The 19,972-nt window shown below is 45.1% G+C and overlaps 1 protein-coding gene across 1 annotated transcript; it reads left to right on the plus strand.

Annotated features, from left to right (window-relative positions):
• The first annotated feature begins 1,514 nt into the window (after nucleotides 1-1,514).
• On the plus strand, nucleotides 1,515-19,949 carry TCTN1 (tectonic family member 1). Its single transcript, XM_054593974.1, has 15 exons — nucleotides 1,515-1,782; nucleotides 3,375-3,495; nucleotides 5,222-5,352; nucleotides 6,369-6,520; nucleotides 8,228-8,315; nucleotides 9,781-9,890; nucleotides 10,079-10,099; nucleotides 12,978-13,112; nucleotides 13,654-13,779; nucleotides 14,172-14,269; nucleotides 14,799-14,939; nucleotides 16,174-16,336; nucleotides 18,299-18,424; nucleotides 18,869-19,013; nucleotides 19,854-19,949. Exons 1-14 carry the CDS (start codon nucleotides 1,563-1,565, stop codon nucleotides 19,010-19,012), a joined length of 1,776 nt encoding a protein of 591 aa, XP_054449949.1. The 5' UTR covers nucleotides 1,515-1,562; the 3' UTR covers nucleotide 19,013; nucleotides 19,854-19,949.
• The last annotated feature ends 23 nt before the right edge of the window (nucleotides 19,950-19,972 follow it).

Here is a 19,972-nt window from a genome sequence, read left to right on the forward strand (position 1 = left end):
AACCAACAACAAGAAGTGTTGGCTTTAGAAGCTATGAGATGAAGGTTTAGAAAATATAATTGGCTTTTTTAAGGGCAGCATTACATCAGTTATCAAAAGTGGACCAGGGTTGGTTGGAGTGTTGTCCTGTTGAGCCCGAATTGCCCCAGCTGGGGCACATACAGGAATCAACCGATGAGTGCATGGATGGATGGCCCGGCAGGTCAAGGTCTCCCGCTCTCTCTGTGAAAGTCAATAAATAAAAATTAAAAAAATAAAGTGGTCTAGAAATTCAGTCAGATGCTAAAGCAATCCTTTGTAGAAAGAAAAGGGAAATATCTGTATTATACATTTGATTCAGTTATATTTTTATATGCTTTGGAATGCCATAGGAAGGGGCTAAAAGAGGTCACTTTGATGGTTTCGCTTTGGTATATAAATTAATAAACTAGGTATATGTACTGTTTGGGCATTCTTCTGAATTCATCAATGTGTTTCTGCATATTAGATTGATCTCCTTTGACTCCCTGGCTTCGTGGGGTGGCCTTCTGTTGTAGGAGACCCATGGGACTCAGTGGTGCAGTCTCCTTGATCTCCTGAGCTGGATGCTTTTGGGATGCCCTTTATACTCTTCATGTGGTTCCCTTGTTGTAATTAGGTTTGGGTTGTTGTTGGGTCATTCTTTGGTGAGTTCTGCCCTCCTGCTGGCTGGCGGAGAGTCACACCGCCCACCAAGAGCTGGCTTTAACATTTAGCTTTTCATGTGCTCTGAAAAGGGGTTACTTCCAGAGGAATGTGCAGGGAAGGAGGAGCAAGGAGTCTCTGTAAATGTGTTTCTTGAATAAATGCCATATGTTTAAGTATTTTGACATTTACTTCTGAATTGTAAGATTAAGTATGAAGGGTATAGCAGCCAACATCTCCGGGCGTGAGGACCCCTGTACATAATCCAGTTTAGAATAGAGGGGCTTCCCTAAGTCCTGTGGTCTCCATACCATTTTGTACAATTACAGTAGAGCTGCTTTTAAACAGAAGTTATCTGGAGACCTCCTGTGACACATCTAAAAAAAAAAAGGCAAAGCAAGTGTTGACAGTGTGGGTTAGAGAAAACACAGGCTGGTGATGTCATCATCTCTGGCTCCTTCAAAAGTCCTTATTTAGTAGCGTTAGGAGAGCGGTTCCGAAATTTCCGTCCCCCCACCGGTTGCGTCAGGACATTTGTTGAAAATATCGATTCCTAGCCTCTGTCCTCAACTTGCTGAGTCAGTATCCTCCGAGATAGAACCTGAAAATCCGAATTTTTAAAACCAGCGTCGCAATCGGCTTGGGATCCAGAGGTCGGATACACTTCCCCACTTATCTCTATTGGTCTCATTCTGCGGCCGGTCCCTGTCCCCGGTGGTCCCCAACCCCGGCCTGCCCAGGCACCGGCCCCGCCCCGGCCCCGCCCCCAACCTCACCCCCAGTCTCCGCAGTCTCGCGTGGCCTCGCGGCCCGCTTCCCGTAAGGCCCCGCGCCGGGCCGCCGCGGTTGCCAGGCAACACGGGGTCACTGTCACTGGCCGCGCGGCGTTCGAGCTGGAGATGGGGCCACGGGGCCTTCTGCCACTCCTGCTGGTGCTCCTGGGCTGCTGGGTCTCCGTGAGCGCCCGGGCCGGGGCCGCCCTGGCGGTGACGACGGAAGGCCTCAACTCTGCGGAGCCAGCCCCGACGACTCCCCGACCTGCCGCGTCTCCTAGGCCCCCCGGTACCCCCGGGGTCCCCGAGCCCTCCTCCAATCCCAGACCCGGCCTGGTCACTGACGGTGGGTATCACGTGCCAATTCCAGGGGATGCACAGTGATCCACCTTGGAGGGCATAGCCCGGGTAGGGCTGTAATAATGATGGTTGAGCAAGCATTCCTAAATGCTTCGTAGGCATTCTCTGTTTAGAGGTAGAGTTATCCTTGTCATACAGATGAGAGAACCGAAGCTCAGAGAGTGTAAGTGGGACAACATCAAATCTGTGAAAGTACTTGGCAGTGGTCCCGGACAACGTCAATGCTAAAGGTAGTAATGAATGAAGTCCGTGCAGCTTTGCAGCCAAAGTCGAAATTAAATGGAAAATTTCTAGACAGTTGTGAAAATTAAATGCACTGAAACTTTTCACTTATAAAAAGGAGATGCCAAAAGTTTAGCTTTCTAAATGCCACAAAGTCAAGGCCCTTATCCTTACCCACTGATTTGAATTACGAACACCAAGGATTCCTCCTGTGTTGAGTTAGAGGGTGAAATTATGGGGTCAGGGATTATGCTCACTAATTAGGATTCATCTTTAGGGATAATTAACATATTTCTCAGAAAGTGACCTAATCCTGGAGTTAAACGTTTATTGAATATAATCAAACTTGACATGGATGACTTCAGGGGATGTCAGTGATCCCCAGATGGGGAGCAAAATTTTGTGAAAATGCACTTTCCATTGTTATTGTGAAATAATTCACACAAGCAAATAAGAATGTTGTATGGGCTCTATGCTAGCATTTACTTGAGATCCTTTTTGTTTTGTTTTGTTTTTGCATGAAATTTGTTTTTGAAAAAGAAACAAAACATTACAGTTAAAATTGAAGCGTTGATCTTATTCCCTCCTCCCCAGCAATAATTACTACTATGAATTCAGTGTTTATCATTCTTAGGCTCTGCTATTTCTTTAAAAGGGTTTTCCCCCTCTGACAGAATGAAATAAGGAATTAAAAGTCCAGATACTCTTCATTTTTAAAAATTAAAAGTTACTAAATGGGGAGAGTCCTGCCCCTCCCCATGTTTTATTGTCTAAGTGACCAAAGCTATTTCTATGAGCCCAAGTACAAAGCACCTGAGCCAGTTTGATTCTTGGCCATAGCCTGTGACTATGGGCTCAGCTTCAAAGCTGCAGGTGACATCTGAGAGAGGAACAAGACTGAGAACCCTGACTGCTGGTTGCCTTAAGTGGGTCCTTGCTCTGAATCAAAATCTCCAGAGGAGGACTGTGGGGATCTGCAGTGTTAAACCGGCAGTTCTTATGGCCAGGCAAGTGATTTAGCATGCCGGTTCCTCAGCCTGTCTCCATGGTCAGCGTCTCCTGGAAAATGTTTGAACAACACAGGTCTGGGTTTCACGGCCAGCTTACCAAACCGCAGTCTTTGCAGGTAGGGCGCAAACAACTTTCCAAGTGAGTGAGATGATTAGCCACTTCGGGGAAACCCCGGACTGCGGCGTGCTCAACCTAATTTTCACTTCACACATTTGCCCCAAAGGGCAATAGCAAAAATCAAATGGGCATTTGTATGAAATGGGTTTTGGTGCCTTCCAGTAGTGGCAGGGGGCAGTCACTACCTGCTGATGGTGATGCTGTGCATCTCACCTCTTGTTTCTGTAGTTGCTGCTTTGTGTGCCTGCGACCTGTCTCCAGCACAGTGTGATGTCAACTGCTGTTGTGATCCCGATTGCAGCTCTGTGGATTTCAGTGTCTTTTCTGGTTGCTCAATACCAGTTGTCACGTAAGTTTGTGACACGTGGCAGTTTTGATACAATTGGATTAAGGTTACAGAGTTTTGAGCCAGAATGTGAAAACTCCCCCAGGCTGGGAAACTCAAACCTGATTTCCTTGAATGGTGCACCCTGCAGAAGCCATGCCGTCCAAACCAACGTGTAGAAGAGTATCTACTCCTTATTTGCATCCAGCCAGGTGATGGTGCAGACAGAAGAGCAGAAAGAGTACTTTTTAAAGTGTATAATGACATCTCTGTATTCAGAGATTGAATTACACTTCACTTTGATTTGTAAACAGATAATGTGTCACATTTTTGTGTCAGTGAATTAGTTTTATTTATAGCCAAGGGTGAAAGGTGCAGTTTAATTTTGCAGCTTTTGTTTTGGATGTAGTACTTGTAGCAATAAATTAAATAGATAGTTAGGAAAGCTTTGTTTATACTTTTCTGATATGCAAGTCTCCCAGGAATTCTCACAGTTCATATTGTATAGTAGAATAATGGAAAATGACATTCCCAGTCTATTACAAGACAAAGAAACAATCTCTTCTGAATAATCTGTTTCTTGTAATTCAGATTTCAAAGCTTTTTTGGGGGGAAAAACACCCAGCAGCACTTAAAGGAGTTAATTTGTTCAGGATGGGACTAACATATTCAGAGATAGCTAATTTAAATTTAACCTTGTAGCAATTTGTAGTAATTGATACTTGATAGATTGAATGCTTTTTGGAAGTACAATGTGCTTTTCCCATGAAACTGTTTTATTGACCAATAGGAAGGGGAATCTACTTCTAATATTGTAAAAATGCCTGGAGAATGGGATGTTGTAGTCAGATTATTTTTTTATGTCTACCTGGACTACAGGTGGTTCAGTCTTTATTGAAAATCTTCCTGCTTGCCCTAGATGGATAGCTTAGTTGGTTAGTGCAAGAGAGAGAGAGAGAGAGAGAGAGAGAGAGAGAGAGAGAGAGAGAAAGGGAAAGAGAGAGAGAGAGAGAGACATCGATTTGTTATTCCACTTATTTATATATTCATTGGTTTATTCTATGTGCCGCGATTGGAGATTGAACAATGAAGCCATTTAGTATAATATTGCAAAAACATATTTGATGATGTAAATGTTGGGCAATATATAGTAAATGAGAAAAGGCCTTAAAGGCGGTGTGTAGAATATTATCCCATTTCTGTTACATCTCTATTACCATACCATATCTGTATCTGAATCAAATTGATTAGGTTTTATAAAGTCTGGTAATGGTTTAAGACCTGATGTGCCCTAACGTCTAAACCCCGAAACTTCCAGATGACTTCACATTTTCTTATTTTCACAGTCCTTTGAGGATGGCTTTATTCTAAATAAAAGGAATTTTATATCCCTTCTGATAACTTACAAAAGTTCTGCAAAATTTTATATAATTGATTCTGTCAGAGTTTATAGGGTTCATTTACATCAAAATTATACCCTGACTTATATTTCATACTTGACAAGATTTCCTTAAAGGTTATTCTACTTGTCTTAATGTTTTCCCTGTTAGAGGAAAAACTTGCAAATGCCAAACATTTAACACTGAATAAACTAAATAAAAATGGATTCAATTCTAGCATCACACTTTCATAAATATCTCCATGTAGTTGTTAACATGGTACATAGTCCATCTGACAGGTTTAAATGATCTTGCTAAGATTGTGTACACATGCCTTAAAACTTTGTGTTATCATCTTTTTTAATTTTCAGGGGTGATAGTCAGTTTTGTAGCCAAAAAGCAGCCATTTATTCATTGAATTTCACAGCAAACCCACCTCAGAGAGTATTTAAAATTGTCGACCAGATCAATCCATCTATTTTCTGCATTCATATTACAAACTGTAAGTATTTGATGGTTGATATACTTTGTGAAACTCTGAAAATGTTTTTTCTTTTAAAATATCTGTTGTGGAAAAATGTCCTGTTCAGTTAGATTTAAAGCAATCATTCTGCGGTTTGGCTAGGGTGTGTCCTCTGAGGTCATTTCACAGGTAGCTGCAAGTAACTTCATACACCTCTGGGCACACACATTGTCTTTACAAGTAAAGAAACTGTAGTTGACTTTTGAAATTTCATACTTTATTCCAAAAGTGTTTATGATATGTACACATGCATAGGAATCTAGATTTATTTAAGTATATGAGGGGATTTTTTCCCTTTATTTTGTCCTGGTTTAATGGTTGAGTATCAGGTTCAGCTTTGGTTTCAATTTCCTTTTTTCTCTTTTATTTTTACCTAAGATATTTGCATGAAAACAGGATCTTTATTTTTATCTGAGCATTTGACTCAAATAGGTGTCTAGATCCAAAGCACACATAAAGTGTAAAATGTTATCGATATCAAAGATTAGAGACACATTTATGGTTGTATCAGTTAAGCTTTATCATCTTTTCAGAACGTCTTCATATTTTGGTTTCGTTCTCTTATAAGTGAAAACTTAGGCAAATGCTCTGTGATTTGTAACCTGGAGTGATGACTGGTCAGTCATTGTTGCATTCTCTGACATAACACTGGCCCAGTGAACCTACCAGCCTGTTCCCTTTGACCTTTTCCATAAACAGCACATGTTCTCCCGGGCTCCGGAGGTGGCTGTGTGAGGGCAGAAACAGGGTCTTTCATCCCCATAGTCATCTGGGCAGAGCTTTCCCCTAGAGGGTTATGCAGGAGACTCTTCAGTCCATGGGCTGGAGAAAGTGGCTGGCTTCTGCCATGCTGTTGCTCTGGGCTTTCGAAAGCACTGCTTCCACACTGTTAGAGAAGCAGGTCTGGGGATCCTGTTTACTTGTCAGATTCAACGGATCTTGGGGTTAGGGTTAGGGTATTTTATACTGATTTAACATACTTTTTCTAAAAACAGATAAACCTGCATTGTCCTTTATTAATCCAGAAGTGCCCGATGAAAACAATTTTGATAAATTGATGAAAACATTTGATGGTTTTTCATTGAGTGCAGAATCAGACGTTTCCTTCACAGATGAATCAGATGTTCCAAAGACTACTAAATATGAGGTGAGCCAAGAGCCTATGTCTGTTCATCCTGTTGCAAATATCCTGTCCTTGTAAATTCATTTTTCAGTATATTCCCAGTAAAATCAGCTACCTGAGACATAGAATTCATATTATACACAAAACAACTTAATTTTGTTCCTATAAATCAAAGATCATGAAAGTTGAAGTTGAGAAGTTGAATTCTAACATAGGGTTTAACCTAATTTATTCTACGGTAAGTCTGCATTTGTCTTTGCAGAATTCTTTGTTCTTCTCCGCCTCAGAGGACACAGCAAAGTGCTGGAGGCGTGCTGCTGGGAGCCGCAGCAGGGGCGGGGTGCCTGGTCCTCTCCTCAAAGCTGTACTTAGCTTTACAGACTTAGAAAAGATGCATGCTGTTTCATCTCTCTCCCTTGGTAAACCTTTCAAAGTGATAATCATTAACTTTGACCAAACTTCGGGATTTTCAGAAGCATCTTTTTAAAAGAAATATAAAACCTCATGGGCTAGTCTAAAATATCAAACATTCAGGTGTGTAGGTAGAGTCAGAAAGGCCCTCCTCCATTAAAACCACACACTGCAAATCACTGTGGAAGCCTTGGTGTGAGTCCCGATTTTAAGTGCATCTATTAAAATGTACTCGTAGTATTGTGCAGAAGTGGGATGCGTGCTTGTCCACATTGTTCTATGCATTTCCTTTTTCATTTAGTGATAATTCGTATGCATCTTCCCCTGTCAATATAAAAGGGGCATTTTCCATGTGTCGGCCACAACACAGAGCTTCCTAGGCATTATCCCACACAGCCTAGAGAGGAACACACACCACTGTCCCCACATAACTGATATGAAGAACGTAGTGCGCCTGCACTGGCTCTGAAAGGAACTTGTCAGAGCCAGCGTTGGAGCTATGTTTTACTGATACGTTTTCCTTCTCTCCCTACATCATTTATTATTGAGGCATTCTACTAACAACAGACATCCATTTCCAGTTTTTACTATCATCAGTAACCCACGATGAACATTTTTATAGATACATGTATCTTTGGTTAAATCCTTAGGGTATGTTCCCATAGATGGGTTAACTCGGTCAGAACAAGTGGTGGTTGAAAATATCGATACCAGGTTGCCCTGCAGAGAGATGGCAGGCGTTTCCACGCTGAGCTCCAGGGAAGGAGAGGGGTTGTTTCCACACCCCATTGCTGGCATCAAGGCCTTTGGATACCTTTAAAGTCAAGAAAATCAGCTGGAGACCCAATAGCTGTATATTGCTGTATATTTTGTTTTGGATATTGGGGAAAATTTTTATGGGGTTTGGCTTTGGGAAGGAAGGCATATATCAATATAATGATATTAATGTGCGCTGTATCTGTTAATCAAGTAAGTGTTGCTAGTGAAAACTAATTATCCCTCAGCCCTGTTCCTGGCCACTGAGTTCCTCTCTGCAGAGGCAGGGGCCTGGGGCAGCTTCTTACGTACCCTTCCAGAGGAGTTCTTTAATAAAAAGGCGTGCACATGCAGCCATATGGGTGCACAGAAATGCGCAGCCTTGAAAGAAAAGCGAGGCGGGCAGCTAGATGGCAGCCCGTGAGGGCAGGGACCATATTTGGCTCCTGCCCCTCACGGTGCTCCCGGGGCCTGGCATGCTGCCTGGCCCACGGCAGGTGTCCGGTGAGTGCTCAGTGAACACCTTAAGAACAGCGTGACCACTGTCAGTCCTTCCCTCCGCAGTACGGAGCTGTCCTGCAGACTTCAGATGCATTTCTGAGACTTCCTTCTCCCCTCACATCGTCTCTGTGCACCGATAATAACCCCGCAGGTAAGGCGGCAGGCAGTCTTCTTTCTCCCTAAGACAGTGTGCTTAGTTTGACTTCATAGCTGTCATAATTAAACAGGCTTCATGATTAGAAACAGAAGAGGCTTCGAGTTGAGAGGAGCCTCAAAAGTTGTGTAGTTCAGAGCCAGAATCTTCTCCACCAGGGCAGTCGCTGCTTGGGCGCTTGTAATGATGGGAACTCCCCACCTGAAGCAGCCCACTCGCCGTTTAAGACTTCCAGTGGCGGGGACGTTCCCTCCTCACTGGAGCCAACGTTTGTCAATAGCTGACATTTGTTAAGCATTCACTGTGTTTTAGGTATGATTTTAAGTGCCTCTAAGGTAGGGTTCTTGTCATGGTTTAGATGAGGAAACATCAGCTTCTTGCGCAGGGTCCCTTAGGTGGTGGTGGAGCGGGGAGGCAGCCCACGCAGCTGCCTCCCGCGGGCCCTGCTGCTGCTTTCAGAGGCGCCGCAGGGGCGCGGTCCTGGGGCAGAGCAAGGCAGCTGGCCGGGCTTGCCTGCCCTTAAGCCAGCCTCACTGGGAAGAAGCCAGCTAAGGAAGGGATGATGGCCTGTGGCTTCCTGAAGCATCCTTGACACATGAAGGAAAATGGGTTCTGCTGAAAAGATGCTTAACCTTGTTCACAACAGGACCAGTGTAAACGAAAACCAAACTGAGAGGCCACTTCCACCTAATGGACTGGCAAAGCTTGGGAAAAGGAGGGCTGGGGGGCAGGAGGCGCCCCCCTGCAGAGCTGGTGGGCCAGTAAATTGGTGCACCCTCTGCGAAGAGCAGTTTGACAATATGTATGGAAACCGCGAATGAATGTGCCCTTCGACCCAGCTGTTCTACTTCTAGGAGTTGGTGCCACAGAAGTTCTGGCCCAAGTGCAAAATAATAGATTGTAGTATTGTTTGTGACAGCAAAGCTAGAGACGACTCCAAGTGCCCACCTGGCTGAATAAAATATGGCATACCTATAGTGGAATATTAATTATTCCTTAAAAAGGGAGGAGGAAGCTCTTCATGTACTGAGACAGGCTGAACTCCAAGGTATGTTGTCCAGTGAAAAAAACCAAAGGGCAGAATATATATTGCGTATTTGTTTCCAAAAGAGGAAAGAAATACTAAAAATATATCTACACACACTTTCATTTGCATAGAATATTTCCAGAAAGATACACAAGAAATTTCATGCTGATTGTCTCTGGGGGACCAGGGAACAGGGGCCTGAAAGGGACTTCTCCCAGTACCCCTTTGTGCCTTTTGAATTTGAATCATGAGAATGTATTACCTTTTTGAAAAACAATTTTTAAAGCCTATTTTAAACATGTTGTATATCTGTGTCATAATTTACTTTGTGGTTTTACTTAGATTACAGTTAAAAAGCTGTAACCTAACCATTGAACAGTTGAACATTTTCTTCTCTTTTTAATTTTTTTCCCTGTGGGATGTTATGACTTCCAGCATTTTTGGTGAACCAAGCCGTTAAGTGCACCAGAAGGATAGACTTGGAGCAGTGTGAAGACATCGAAGCCCTGGGCATGGCTTATTACTGCAGCCCTCAAATTTTGAGGGTAAGAACTATTTTGAAGTGAAGCCAATTTGTTAGGTTTATTTTCTGTCCTTTGAACCCTTTTTAAAAGATGATAAGTCTTTAATAAGGCGAATATGCCCTTCAACCCACACTCTGAAAAAAGCAATAAAAATGCTTTTTGTTGTTGTTGTATTTAACAAAACTTGTTGTTTTCTTTTTTTTGTCTAGGTACCTAATTCAAAAACAAAGGTAAGAGTATTTCTTAATAGAAAGTTTGTTTATGATATGCTGTCTTATTTCTGAGCCTTTTGAAATGAATATATTTGTGATTAGAAGGGTATCTTATTGCCAACAACGAAAACATTTGTCAGAAAGCAAGCAGAAATAAGATAGGGAAACTCCTCAGTAGACGAGCCTTCTGCAGTCCCAGATTGGTGTGGTTGCTGTCTGTGCCTTCCTGGCCGCCCTTGGTGTCTTCTGGTCTGCTGTCACGACAGCTGGCTAGCTCCCGGATGCTGTCTGGCCAGTGTGGAAGGTGTAGACATGTCCCCAGAGAATGCACACACCTGGGTAGGAGGTGAGTGTTCTCAGTGTAGCTTCCGGGGTGGAGCTGCAGGTAGGTTCTGTTCCAAACCTTGTCGCTGCCAGCCCAGGGGCTCTGCCAGGCTACAGTGAGGAGGCCCTCGTCTCTGTGAATGTGTCCCAGAGAAGGAACGTGAGTCAGCCTCCTATCCTTGGGCCTGTGCGCTCTGCCTGCCTGTGAATGCGGCAATGGCCTTGTCATACCCTCTCTGAGCATGCAGGGCTGGCCTGCCTCGTTCAAAACTCAGCTTTGCCATTACTTTCTTGTGTAACATGCACCTCAGTCCCCCAAAGTGTCAAGCGGGTGATGAGCCTTGATGCACATGACGTGCTCTGTGCGGCATCTGGCACACAGGAAGCACTCGGGACAGTGACCCCTCCTGCGTGTGATTTCATTAAGTCTCTGGACACAAATATGTTTGAGGTCGATATTTGAAAGGAAATAGTCATGTGGCTTTGAACCTCACACGACTGTGTGCGGGCCTGGCCTTCCTCACCAGTGAAGGTGTTTTCAAACGTGTTTTAGTTATAGGGCTTCTTCAAAGGAAATCTCAAGTAGAATTCTTTCTAGTGTGTAACGTGGGTTGAATCCAGAGCCCCCGGGTGAAGTTCAAGTTTGTGCTCTGAAAGAGAAGCTATTAACTAATATCAGAGGTTTCTTTAAGTTGGTTTTTTTTTTTAAAAGCAACTTTCATGCTGTGTTAGAGAACCAGGAAAACAAAATTTGGATCCAGTCTCCCCATTTAGTGAAGCCCTTTATGGTCGCCTGGAATCATGGTCAGTATCCGCAGGACCCTCAGTGACAGGTTAAGTTCCGGCCCTCTGGTTTCATTGTTAAGTACGGTTAGTCCTTTAGTTCACGGTGGGATATGACTGAATGGGACACGTGGGCCACCAGGACAGCCCTACTACTCCCATTCCTTGGCTGTTGCCGTGGCTGTGGGTGGACCAGGGCAGCCGCTGCCCTGTCCGTCGGTCTTTCCAAAGCCTGTTGGGCCTGGTGGTGTCCGCCCACTACACCCGCAGGAATGGTCCCTCAGAGGCCGGGATGGAAGTGTGCACACCCTCCTGGAACCCGCTGTCACTGTGGAACCAGGGGTCTGTTATGTCCAGATAGAGGGACCCGGGCTATCTTATGTGGCTTCAGATCTAATTAACTTGTAGCATGGGACTCCCTCTGTGACTCTTAAACCCACTGGTGTGGCTTGTCATGCGGAGGGCATTGTGGTCGTTGGTGTTGTCCGTCTGCCAATTTGTCATGTGACGGCTCAATTTTGCTTTCACACCATGTCACATTCTTATATGAGCGGTTTGACTGATAAGGACAGTTGCAGGTCATCTTGGTCATGGGAGCAGACACGTAAGAACCGCTTATTTATCTATAAGATGACAGCTTAAATATTTAGTCATTTTGAATTATAAACAGCATGGCACATGATCGAGGGCTAAGTTCAAAGCCATAGAAACACATGGACAACTGGATAGGGTGGTTTCTAAGAGCTGACATTTACAGCCAATGTCATACTTGTCTCACAAAGAGGTCCAACTAGAGGTTCAATGCATGTAAAGAATTGCCTGCTGTTCTGTTGCTCTGCTGGCAATGGCTGTAAATGAAAAAGGTCGTTTATTAGCATTGGGTGCACTGGGGCTTCCTGATTGTGCCAACAGACTCGTCTGCCTTCTCTCACCCATGATCCCACCAGTGCGTGTGGGTGTCGGTAGCAGTTGTGTATAAATCGGGCCAAGTGTATAGACAGGGAGTTTGTGGGGGTTGGGGATGTGCACGTGTTTGTGCAGAGCGAGTGCGTTTAGCAGCAGGAGCTGTGTTCTGAAGGTGAGTGTATACATGGTTTGATGTGTGGTGAGTTTTGCGTGTGTGAGACATAATTCACGTACCATAAAACTGACCATTTTAAAGTGTGCAGTTTAGTGGTTTTTAGCATATTCACAAGGTAGTGCAACCATCACCACTATCACCAGAACATTCTCAGTACTGCAGTGAGAAACCCTGAGCTCATTAGCAGCCACTCTTCCTTCTTCCCCAACCCCTCCCTCTGTCCCCGGCAACCACTCTTGTACATTCTGTCTCCATAGATTTGCCTATTTTGGACATTTCATATCAACGGAATCATACAATATGTGGCCTTTAGTGTATGGTTTCTTTCACTTAGCATCATGTTTTCAAGGTTCATGTATGTTGTATGGATGAATAATATTCTTTTGTATGAATATACCACATTTTATTTATCCATTCATCACTTGAGGTACATTTGGGTTGCTTTCAGTTTGTGGCTTTATAAATGCTTCCATGGACATTTGTGAATATATAGATATATATTTATATATATATATACTTATATATATTTTTTTACATATAATATCTGTATTTTCACAAATGTGGAATTACAGAGTATGGCTGTTGTCCTGTAGCAAGCTTTCCTGATTTGGCAGTGTATTAGTGGAGATTTCAAGTGTTTTGTTATTGTAACCGGTTCGCCTCTGTTGTATTGGGTCTTCAGTAATGCAGGACTGTTTCACTTGGCAGGTCCCTATCACTGTTCAGTCCATCATCATTCAGTCGCTGAATAAAACGCTTGCCCGCCTGGAAGATGCTGGCGTGTTGAAGCAGGCCCTGGTTGGGGCCGGGCCCGATCAAGTCTGCACTCGTGTCGTCCTGGAGGTAGGTGCCCAACTGGGCTCTGAGAGCTCCATCTGTTCGTGGCAGACTCAACTGCGTGGTCCCTTGGGGTGTAACTGTGGATGCCCCCGAAAGGGGCTATGGCCACTGAAGGTGTTGCTCTTCCTGACTTGGCCTCCTGCCTGCTTTCCTGCTGTCCCATCAGAGGATGCGTCTTTGTCTCTGAAATAGTCACCTGTGCTTTTTCTCCATCAACCTGGTGACTTATGAAAATACATCAAAATATGTTGCTGTTGCCATTGTTTTAATATATTTCCTCTGCAGAGACAGATTGGTTATACTGCCCAGACCAGCTTATTGGAACTTATGAAATTGGGTACAGAGAGGCTCAAAGGACCCTGTTTGTCAGCAGGCGTGATGCTGAAGTAGCGCCTCCTGTAACCGGCTCGGACACGAGAGGAGAGCTTCGAAAGTGGCAAAACGGGAAGGCGTTTCCCTCCAACATATGTTCTGTTTGAGTTATGAATACAGCTACAGAAAGGTCATGGGAACAGGTGCATTTGGAGTGTCATTTTGTTTCTAGGTGAAGTACAGGCTCACCTACACAGATGCAGGTGAAGTGACAAAAGCCGACCTCTCTCTCCTTCTGGGCACAATCAGCAGTGCCACGGTGCCATTCCAGCAGAAGTTTGAAATTCGCTTTATTCAGGTAAGTTTGATCCATTTTGTACAAGTATGTAATTGCCAAGTAAAAGGAAATCCTAACTTGTTAAGAAAAAAATAATCTCAGTTTAGAAGCATGAGCACGTCCAGCCCCTTGTACGGCACGGAAGCTCGCCCTGAGCGTGCGGAGACTGTAATGACCCGGGCAGAGGCCTGCGTCCTTTCCCAGTGCGGACCGAGGTTCCTGGCATGTGAGCTTGCTCTTTACAGCATGATGTACTCCTACACTCCGCAGATATATTTATAGTTCTAAGTAGGGGAGAAATTCTTTTATTGGTCGATAATCCTAGATTTTATTATGAAAAGCATTCATTTACCTGCCTGCCACTTCCTTTTAAAGTGAGTATTACTTGAGGACGTTTCTGCATTGTCTTTCAGCAAAATACAAAGCCAGTTCCTCTCAGTGGAAACCCTGGTTATGTCGTGGGCCTCCCGCTAGCTGCCGGATTTCAGCCTCACAAGGGATATCCTTTTGGGTCCTGTGCAGGGGGTTGAGTTCCCTGTCCTTGTGTGTGGACCGCACTTCGCTTTAGCACTGTGGGTCCTGTGGGCTGGAGAGACCAGTCTCCGCCAGAGCTTCCTCTGGTGGCTCTGGTTGGGGAGGGTCTGGCTGCACAGCAAGTGGGGCTCCTTGGAGACCTGAGGTTGGTGGTGAAAAGGCGTGACCCAGGAAAATGTCATTGTTTTATAATGAAAATCTTAACACAGAAAAGCTGACAGACATTTAGGTGTATTTAATTTCACAGAGACTCAAAGTTAGTGACTTTGACAACTTGGAATTAAATTTGAAGGGCCAGTTCCTGAATATTCTTTCCTCTGAGGACCGGCTGATCAAGGAAGATATAACTGTTATGACCCTCTCCTGGGAAATAGGTGTCAAAGTCCCAGAGGCCCTGAGAAGAGATATTTGGGTCACATTCAGGTCTCATGTCACACATGTGACCCTGTTTCCTGAGAATCAGACTGCTGTTGTACTGGGCGGCTATCCCTTAACGCTCTGTGAAGGTCTGGGATCATTCAGACCATGAATAGATATGGACAACTTACTATCCTTCGCAGCACAGCAGAGCAAGACTGCTTAGCAGTGGAGGGGATCCGGACCCCCGTGTTATTTGGTTACAATATGCAGTCTGGCTGTAAACTAAGGTAAGGGAGTTACTTGTTTCTATTGGAACTTGTTTGGGTTGATCAGAAAACAAAACATTCCTGCCCTTCCCCACACCTGCCCCTGCCCCCAGTTAATCAGCCACCTGCATCAGCTGACAAGTGCCTGAGAAAGCCACAAGGTGCCTTATTATGATTATTAATAGGTAGTAGCATTAGTAACAATACCCTACAGTTTTTTTTTTTCAAATCTTAAGTCTCAGAACCATAAACCATATATCTTGGTTCAAAGGAAAACTGTTACAATTATTTTTAAAAATCTCAAGGCTTTGTATGTTTTGTTTTTAAGGTTGCATAGCACTTGAGTTTACAGCAAAAAATACTTTTCCTGAAAGTCCTTCATATATTTCTGAATTTTAATACACTACACACAACAAACCCAATGAGAAGCCTGAATGTGATGTTTTTAACTTCTCTTTTTATCATCAAACATGTATATAATATAACGTGTCAGATAGCTCTGCATGGCTTGTTGTAAAAATGGCAATTCTTACCCTTACTTGCCCACCCCAGAGGCAATCATTTTTAATTCTTGTAGCTGATTTTTTGGAAATTTACCCCCAAATCTTTAAACAACCCGCATATAATATTTGTTGATATTTTAGTTTTATAGATTATTTCTAGAGTTCCCACTGTGAAAGAGGAAAAGTTGGCTCTTGTCCCTGCCACCCTCTACCCCTCCATCCACTCGCTTCCCAGCCTCACGTTTCCCCAGGCTACTTATGTCCTGATTTTGCTTAGACCGATATTCACCATTTACATGGTTAGTTTTGATCACTTTAGACCAGCATGTCTCAAAGGGCGTTCTATGGAATACATTTCCACAATATGTAGGTAGGGGTAGGTCTACAGTCCAATGTGTTAGGGAAATACCAGTTGAAGTTAAAAGTGTGATTCCTTACTGTAGGACCTCTCAAAGCCCCTGATATGCCTCAGGAGGGACACGGGCATGCAGCGCTGCCCACACTGTTGGCCGTGGAGCCCTTCTTGCACAGAGCCGCCTGATGAACACAGTTTGGGAAACACTGTTTTGGATGCATCTCCTTGGCCAACAAAGAGTTCTCAAAGTTAGAGGCACTGTGGGTTCTTTCAAACAATCCCCCGTTCGGAGAGTAAGAAAATACACAGGCGAGAGCGTGCACACTGTTGAGGCCTGTGAAAAGTGCTGGTATGAACAACAGCCTCCCTCGATTGACCTCTTTCTCCTTCTCCAAAGACTGACTGGAGCCATCACGTGCCCGCTTGTCGCGGAGAAAGTGAGGCGCCTGCTGAAGGGCCAGGGCTTCCCAGATTACGTGGCTCCCTTCGGAAATTCCCAGGCCCAGGATGCGCTGGACTGGGTGCCCGTCCGCTTCGTCACCCAGGCACCCCACATGAAGGTAAATGGGAGGAGTTGAAGGCCACATGCTGGTGGCCTCTCCTTCCACCCTCCCCCTCCCCGTGGGAGGTAGATGGCTCTGGGTGGGAACCTGGACTTTGTTGTCAAGTGGGCCTGGGTCTTGAATACTGATTTCGTCCCTTGTTAACACTGTTGCCTGTAGCCACTGATTTTATGGGTTTGGGCGTTTCCTCATCTGTGAAAGGGAAATGACAATAATAGTCTGATGGGGCTGTTAACAAGGTAATTAATATTCAGGGAGCCTGCTGGTCACTCCATAAGTGGGAACTGCCACCTATCACCATCCCGACCACTCCTGCTGTGGCTGTTGGTGTTGCGTGACGCCTCTCTCTAGGCACTGAGCTAGGGGATGGGTATGAGGACTGTCTCCGAGGGACAGAGACTTCCCTTCCTCCCAGTGTTCCCTGGTTGGAACAGCAGCCCACGTGGGAGAGCTTTCAACTCCAAGTTCTCAGGAGTTTAATGGAAGTTGACACCCTACAAATAGGTTCCTGATCACATGGGACTCCTCTGCCCACCTTTCCCTTTTGTCTCAGCAGTCAGTGTGGGCTGGCCCCACCGCTGGAGGCGTGCTCTCCCTCTTATCCCTTAATTGCCCAGCTTTGTCTCTCACTGTTTCTTCAGGCCTTTCATTATCTGCTTAGCATATTTATAGCATGGGGACAGTGGGGGTGAGCCGCCTTGCCCTTCCCGCAGAGCTGGTGGTGGTTTCGCTGTCCCTGCTGTTCCGCTGCTAAGCCCTGGCTCAGCCCTGCCTCCTCAGTGCACCCACCTGGCAGATTGCTTCTGGCTTCTGGGCGACGGGTTAGGGCATGCAGTTACTGGGTCCCCTTCAGGAGGAGAAACAGAGGTTAGGAGGCGAGGCAGCAGTGGGGGCTTCAGCTTTGCCGGGGTCTCTGCTGGTCCAGGGAGCTCAGGAAACCGCTCAGGAAACCCACGACGAAGTGACATGAAAGCCTAGCTCAGCTCAGTCACACTGGCTGCGTGTCACATCTTCTCCTAATAATAGGGTGGGTATTCAGGGATGTTTCAGCCTGCCAATTGCTTAAAAGGCAGGTGCAGGCTAAGGAATTCCACTGGTGCCTTTTTGGCAGGCCCCAAATTTAGCAGGCCTGCTAGCTTCTCATGCCTTGAAGAGATGTGTTTTTAAAAACCTGTTATTGTGGAAATTTTTCAAACATACACAAAAGGAGAATAATACAGCGGAATCCCTTCTGCCCATCCTGCGGCTTCAACAGTTACCACAAGGCCGGCTAAAGAGGCCTAAAGGCAGGAAGAAGATCGGGAAGGCCCACTCCTCCATTTCCCCTCGGGGCCTGGGCCCAGCTCCTGAGGCTGCGCCAGAACTGGGTGGCCCGACTGTGGCAGCAGCGCTCTGGGGTCCCTGTGGGGGGTTGGCGGTGTCCTTTAACAACTCGCATGCTCTGCTTGCACCCCAGTGTGGCACCTGAACTGCCCGCCGATGAAACCAGATAAATGAAAAGCAGACACATTTCCTCTAAGTGCATTTTAACACGATATGCAATCAGGTTTAATTTCTATTAAGATGCCGTCCTCTCCTCCTCCTCCCCACCCGAGGCCAGTTTCCCGCCTGAAGCACCTCCTGGGTGGATGTCAACAGGTAGGAGAAGCTAGAGCAGGGGAGGCCCTGCGGGGTATTGGGCTAATAACTCCCAGGTTGTGCTGGCCTCTTTAGACTTAGGAGGAATAAGAGGGAATGGAAAAATGGTGCTTTAGGTGTTAAAATATTTTTGGAGCATTGAGTACTTTAAAATATGTGCTTTCTCTAAGCAGTTTTTATCTTAACTTCTTAAGTCTATTCATTCCCTTGTTCAGAACATTCTGTAATATGTGACATTTTATAATTAAAAATGAACTTCAGATTAAGTTGGACTTGAGGCTGTGTGATATTCCAACCGATTAACGGCATTTTGTTTTGCAGGATTCTTGCCAGCTCCCAGTGGCTTTGGTTATAGAACTGAAGTGGACCAAATACGGATCCTTACTGAACCCACAGGCTAAAATAGTCAACGTAACTGCCAATCTAATTTCCTCCTCATTTCCTGAGGTAGGCCTAACGTTAGTTCCAAGGTATAGGTTAAGACACCAGTCCAGACAAAACGCAAGTGTGATAGTAAACTTTATTATTTTGTGAAAAAGATTATAATGGAAACACTCTGGAGTCCTAAAGCAGCGTAGCAGTCATCATCTTTCCCGTAGAGCAGCCTCCACTGATGATGGCTTTATTCACAGCAGCATTCTCGTTTAGATTTGCTCTTTTACCTTCTTGTGAAAAGTGAGTTGTGATTGACATTAATGTGTTCGTTAGGACAACCTGGGTTAAAATTCTCTCTCCCCCCGTGTAAGTGGCTGATGAGCCCTCCACGTACCTATCAAACTCGTGAACTGACTGACAGTGATCGGAGAGGACAAGAATGAAAGATGTCCGTCTCTGTGACCCTGGGACCATGCAGGGTGGCAGGGCTTGCCTCACTCTGACTTCTTCTTACAGACCAGCTCAGGAAGTGAAAGGACGGTTCTCATTTCCACTGTGGTTGCTTTTGTGGATGTGTCTGCACCTGCAGAGGCAGGCTTCAGAGCTCGGCCAACCATCAATGCCAAGCTGCCCTTTAATTTCTTCTTCCCGTTTGTTTGATGTAAGTTGTTAATTAAGGAAACGAGGCCACACCTCCAGAATAGAGTGGGTGCGGGCCTCAGAGATCCCGTTTCATTATACTGCTAGCTCTGAGGTTGCCCCCAAACCAGTACACCTCCCCTCTCCGCTCATTTCTCTCCTTTCGGAAATTTTATTCTACTTGGTTTGACTTCAGAATGAGCACCATCTGATCTTGGTCATATGTGGAAACCAAATTGCACCTTTGGGAAGACAGCAGAGAGAACAGACAGCGAAGTGGTGCAGGCGTTGAGCGTTTATCCAGGTTCCTCATCCCCTGCCTCAGTGCAAGTTTTTGTTAAAATACTCACTGTGTTTGGTTCAGGGCTTCTTTCCTTATCAGGTCCCATTGAAATGAGTACAAAAATAGTGAAATACTGTATAAGTTCATGCAAGTAGAATACAAGGCCTCAGGAGCGGATCTTCCCCCAAATGTCACGTTAATTACAGTGGCGTCTTGGGTCCAATTGCCATTTCTGTACCCGGCACTGTCGCTAGCTAGCTCTCCCAACTGGTGAGCTGGTGTGGATGCCATAGAGCAGTTCCAAGCAGCTGAAGCTGGAAAGAATGTAGGAGGGCCCACAGGGAGAAGAGAGTTTATTTTATACATTAATTGTACAGTAATTGAGAAAAATGTTGTCAGGTGCAGATCTAGGCGGAGCCTCCGGGAAGCTGGGTGCTGCAGCTGGATGGGTATCGGAGAGCGGTCTCCCTGGGGAAAACTGCCACGAGACAAGCTGTTTAGATCAGCTTAGAAACAGGAGAGGCTTTTCTAGAATGGGCTGATAGCAGAGATGGCTTCCTGTTTTTCCTTGTCTTTCAGAATGCTCCTATGAAAGGATGCCTCAGTATCCACGCGAACGGTGGAAGCTGTACACTTGATGAGATTAAGGTTTATATACAACTAGTAACTGTCCAGCTTTGCTGTACATTTTCAAGCAA

This window comes from Pteronotus mesoamericanus, unplaced genomic scaffold (genome assembly GCF_021234165.1).
Source record: "Pteronotus mesoamericanus isolate MK-2021 breed Mesoamerican mustached bat unplaced genomic scaffold, CSHL_Meso_final scaffold_507, whole genome shotgun sequence".
In the NCBI taxonomy this organism is placed as follows: Eukaryota; Metazoa; Chordata; class Mammalia; order Chiroptera; family Mormoopidae; genus Pteronotus; species Pteronotus mesoamericanus.

Excerpts from the sequence above, each read along its gene's own strand:
- TCTN1 (XM_054593974.1), top strand. The coding sequence starts at position 1,563 with ATGGGGCCACGGGGCCTTCTGCCACTCCTGCTGGTGCTCCTGGGCTGC. Across the intron at positions 1,783-3,374 it reads ACCCGGCCTGGTCACTGACG|TTGCTGCTTTGTGTGCCTGC; the intron begins GTGGGTATCACG and ends TTGTTTCTGTAG. Across the intron at positions 14,940-16,173 it reads CAGTCTGGCTGTAAACTAAG|ACTGACTGGAGCCATCACGT; the intron begins GTAAGGGAGTTA and ends CCTTCTCCAAAG.